Below are 908 nucleotides of genomic sequence, written 5' to 3'. Positions count from 1 at the left end.
TATTTGGATATCATCTTCCCCTATCCTACTATAACCATAATATCACGACTCTAAAAAAGGGTTTTTAAAAACGCGATTAGGAAATATGGGATATTATGTACTAACGATAACCATCTTAACCCACAGTACTAAAAATATCTGATTATTCAATGTGTTGACTGAATTTAAAACTACCGTAAAAGCTGTCCTACATCTTACAATACAGCCGCATGTTTTATAAAGGTGATCGTCATCGTAACTTGCGCAGAGGAAACTAGAAACCCGAGATTAAATTCTCGAGTTTCGGATTTAAGATCTTCAGGGCATGTCATCTTCGTTGTCGCTATTGGTCCTTTATCTGAAGGAACTTTGCAAATATTAAGAAGTGTGGTGGCACAAGCTGATGACTTCATTCATGTCGATCGAATATGGAAACTTACCGACCTTAAGGATTTGGACAAACGACTTGCTGAAACGTAAGTATGAATGAATGTAACTTACTTTATCCTCGCGTGGCCGGAAAACGACAGTCGTTATAACACGGGTTTAACACCTCGTGCCAGCTTACGAGTTACCATGTATGTTACTTTGTGGGTGATTATTTTTTATGGTTTTTTTTATTTTTTTTTATGTGTGGCTGATAATTTGGACAACCCATTAGTGACCACTGGGTTGGAGCAATTGCCGTTAAGTGTCTTGCCCAAGGACACATACGCCCACAATGGTAGCAGCGTCGAGCCTTGAACCCATGAAGTAATTATCTTCTTGCACCAACACAGGACAACGGCGATGGTAAAATACACACGGATGAAACAGTTTAAGTTTTTTATGACCGCCTTTGACACAGTGCTGGTAAGCGTGTGTCTACCTTCAGTCCAAAGGTTTTAGGGTTCGAGGCTCGATGCTGCTACACATTGTGGGCGTATGTT

At 40.1% G+C, this 908-nt stretch overlaps 1 protein-coding gene across 1 annotated transcript in view; it reads left to right on the top strand.

Annotated features, from left to right (window-relative positions):
• Nucleotides 1-205: 205 nt before the first annotated feature.
• The window catches only part of LOC108950754 (adhesive plaque matrix protein 2-like), a gene marked incomplete at both ends in the record, with an annotated part of 4301 nt that continues 3598 nt past the window's right edge, over nt 206-908 (top strand). Inside the window, one exon of the mRNA XM_018816780.2 lies at nt 206-455. Coding sequence (XP_018672325.2) covers nt 206-455 — 250 coding nt within the window. The remainder of the gene's footprint in view (nt 456-908) is intronic.

The sequence above is a fragment of the Ciona intestinalis genome, unplaced genomic scaffold, assembly GCF_000224145.3.
Source record: "Ciona intestinalis unplaced genomic scaffold, KH HT000796.1, whole genome shotgun sequence".
Classification (NCBI taxonomy): domain Eukaryota; kingdom Metazoa; phylum Chordata; class Ascidiacea; order Phlebobranchia; family Cionidae; genus Ciona; species Ciona intestinalis.
The sequence above is the reverse complement of the archived record's forward strand: the minus strand, read 5'-3'. Positions and strand labels throughout refer to the sequence as shown.